At 64.2% G+C, this 3278-nt stretch overlaps 1 protein-coding gene and 1 long non-coding RNA gene across 2 annotated transcripts in view; both read left to right on the top strand.

Annotated features, from left to right (window-relative positions):
• Positions 1 to 1139: 1139 nt before the first annotated feature.
• Positions 1140 to 3278, top strand: part of LOC109294908 — an 11706-nt gene continuing 9567 nt past the window's right edge. The window contains exon 1 of the long non-coding RNA XR_002096645.1: positions 1140 to 1850. This is a non-coding gene — a long non-coding RNA (uncharacterized LOC109294908). The remainder of the gene's footprint in view (positions 1851 to 3278) is intronic.
• The window catches only part of PLPP2 (phospholipid phosphatase 2), a 3006-nt gene continuing 2071 nt past the window's right edge, over positions 2344 to 3278 (top strand). The window contains exons 1-3 of the mRNA XM_019513489.1: positions 2344 to 2627; positions 2715 to 2992; positions 3203 to 3260. Coding sequence (XP_019369034.1) covers positions 2592 to 2627; positions 2715 to 2992; positions 3203 to 3260 — 372 coding nt within the window. The 5' untranslated portion in view covers positions 2344 to 2591. The remainder of the gene's footprint in view (positions 2628 to 2714; positions 2993 to 3202; positions 3261 to 3278) is intronic.

Raw genomic sequence — 3278 nt, 5'->3', positions numbered from 1 at the left:
CCAAGGAGCTCTGCTTCTCCATGGGGCCGGGGGCTCGGGGGCTCCAGCGTCCTGGGTGGAAACCAGCCCGAATAGCAGCACCGTGCTGGAGCGTGGAGGGGGGGCATCGGCCTGCGGCTGGCTCCGCTCCTCCCCTTCAATTAGACGCCCAATGGTCGAATGAATGCGGGGGCGAGTGGCTTTGCCCAGGCAATTAGAGGCATCCTGGGCCTATAACGAGTCCCCTCGGATGCCCTAACGAACCAGCCTGCGGTTCCCACCCCGGCAGACATCCGCTCCGCGCTATAACCCGCTGCTCCGTGGCCAGGAGCCTGCTCCCTTCCTCCACCCTGGGTGTGCTGATTTCCAGGCCCATTGTCGCAGGTTAAAAATACCCAGGCGGGAAGGTGAGCCCTGCTTCGCCCTTCCTCCTCGCCCCACCCAAGCAGCCCTCTTTCCCCTTTGCGAGCAGGACGGCCGCCGGGTCTAAAATAGCCGCCGAGAAGCACGTAATTAAGACGGCCTTAAAATAAAGGCGCAGGTCTTAATTTCAGCTTGGATCTCTCCGGGCTGCATCCGTCCGGGCTCCCCGTAACCACAGGTGGCCGGTTCCTGTTCTGTCCCGGTGCCGCGCTCCCCCGGCTGCATCTCTTTTTTCGTCTTCTGCGGGTACAAGCAGCCGGACAGAAAACCCGGGGAGTGTTTCAAGGGAAAAAGTTAAACAGGCTGGTGCACTTCAAATGCACCTGGGAGCTTTGTGCGGCTGGGGAGTGGTGGCAAAGCCAGGCAGAAGTTACGGCCTGTTGTTATATATTTTTTGTCTCCTTCCCCCCACCCACATCCCTTTGCTGGGACAATGGGAATGTTGCAGGAACCGGCAGGGCCAGGTTGGGTGGGTTTTTTGGTTTTTTTTTTCTCCCCAGCTGGGGCCAAGGCAAAGGGGGGTGGAAAGAGCTCCCTGCTGCTGGCGTCTGCCCCCACAGGAGGGTGGAAAGCGTGCCCCTTTGCACACCTTCCCCCGGGGAGAAGACAAAGGTGGCTGTGTATGCCCAGAAGTTTCCAAACAATGGGCTGAGTTGGGAGGGGAGGCTGCCTTAAGGTGGACTGGGTAGGGCCCTGGCGCGTCCTGTGTACCCATTGCTGGGGCAGGGCAGTGCATGCCAGGGCTCAGTGGGGGCAGGGGGTCTTAGCCCCCCCACCGGGGCCTGGCCAGGTGTGAAAAGCCCCATCCCAGTCAGTGGAGCCACCTGGACCCCCTTCCTCCCCCAGCTCTCTCCAGGTTAACCCTTAACAGCGAGCTTGCCTGCCTGCCACTGCAGCGATGCTTTCAAATCCCCTGGGCATGCGCCGGCGTCTTGTCTCCGCCAGCCCCGCTCTCGCAAAGGGGGCTTGCACCTCTGAGGGGGCTTGCCCCAGGGGGAGGCCAGCGGGGCCAGGCTGGGGGAGATGGGTGTAGCTCCCCCACAGCTGAGACCTGGACGCAGGCAGACGGATGCAGCAGCAGGGCACGTCCTGGGCTTTGCCCTGGGGCACTGGGTTGGCCAAGTGCTGGCAGCTGGAGCCCGGCAGCGCCTCTCTGCTGTTGTGGGCCCTGGGCAGGGTGGCGGGAGGGGGTGGGCAGTGACTTCCCCAGCAGCTGCGGGGAATGGCTCAGAGGGTCACCTGGGAGCACGGGCACCAGGGGCTGCGACTGGGGAGGGGAAGCCTTTGGGATGGGAATGGCTGCCTCGACTGGCACAACTCTGTGCCTCGGTTTACCTGTCTGAAGGGATGGGGCAAGGGGAGCAGTGTCCGATGCCTGTGTCGTGCTTAGGAGCTGGAGTTTGCGCTGGGTGGCTGGGAGCTTCTGGCAAGTGGCTGTGCCCAGTGCTGTCTGGGCAGTCGGAAAGTCCCCCCATGGGAGAGGAAAGCCCTGGCTGTCCTGATTCCCAGCCCAGCGCCCTCTCCGTGAGGCCATTCCCTTGGCTTGCCTGACCCTCCCGGCCCTGCACGCGGGCTGGGCCTGGGGCGGGTCCCTGCGGGGCCACACGTGGGTGGAAGGCCGGTGCAAGGCGTCGCAGGTGGCAGTGGCGGGGCGGTATCTGCATCCTGCGCCCAGGCGGCTGCTGCCTCCCGATAGCAGGGCTCTGCTAATCAGCAGCAGCCTGAAGGCCAAGGTCAGGGGGGCAGGGATGTTTCCCAGCCCTCTGCACCCCTGGGGGAAGCAGCCTGTGGATGGGGGCAGCGTGGCACCCTCCCTGCTTGGCCTGACCATGACCCCAGCCTGGGGTGGGGGGCACCTGGAACAGCCGGGGGTCCTATCGCAGGGCTGCAGTCATATCCGTAGAGCCTGAAGGCCTCTTGCTGTCTAGCACCGGGGCCATGTGGAGCTGCCCCGATGGTGCCACGGACAGGGCAGAGGCTTGGCACATCCAGTGCTCTCAGGCAGGACAGGACGGGATGGGACGGCTGGGGGAGCACGGAGCCCCTTGCTGAGCCCCTCCACCCTGCCCGCAGCCTCCCTGCCCTTCATCATCCTGACGCTCGTGAACTCCCCGTACAAACGTGGCTTCTACTGCAATGACGACTCCATCCGCTACCCCTACAAGGCCGACACCATCACCCACGGGCTCATGGCCGGTGTCACCATCACCTGCACCGTCGTCATCGTAAGCACATTGGGGCTGGGGGGCTGCCTCCTTCTGCATGCCCTGGCTCCAGGCCCTCCCTGTGCTGACCCTCTCCTGGCCCTGCAGGTCTCGGTGGGCGAAGCCTACCTGGTGTACACAGACCGCCTCTACTCCAGGTCGGAGTTCAACAACTACCTGGCGGCGCTGTACAAGGTGGTGGGCACCTTCCTCTTCGGCAGTGCCGTCAGCCAGTCCCTCACTGACCTGGCCAAGTACATGATCGGGCGCCTGCGCCCCAACTTCCTGGCTGTCTGCGACCCCGACTGGGCCAAGGTGAACTGCTCCATCTACATGCAGTTGGACAGCGTGTGCCGGGGCGACAGCCGCAACATCACCGAGTCCAGGTGCCCACAGGCCCTCCCGGTGGTAGGGGGGCCGGGGGCTGCATTGGGCCTGTCTCCCCCAGGGTGTAAGGAGATGCAGCCCCTCAGCTCTGGAGGTGGAGGCGGGGGTCTGTCTGGGGCTGGGGGCTGGCGATTGATCCTGCAGGGCTGGTGCGAGCGGTGGGATGGGGGCGTTTCTTTCTGTCTCACCCCTTCCCTGTCTTCTTCCAGGCTGTCCTTCTACTCGGGGCACTCTTCCTTTGGGATGTACTGCATGATGTTCCTGGCGGTGAGTGACCCTTGGGGA

This window comes from Gavialis gangeticus, unplaced genomic scaffold, assembly GCF_001723915.1.
Source record: "Gavialis gangeticus isolate Ggan-Ray unplaced genomic scaffold, GavGan_comp1, whole genome shotgun sequence".
Lineage (NCBI taxonomy): Eukaryota > Metazoa > Chordata > Crocodylia > Gavialidae > Gavialis > Gavialis gangeticus.
Note: the sequence above shows the minus strand (reverse complement) of the source record. Positions and strands in the feature narration are given on the sequence as shown.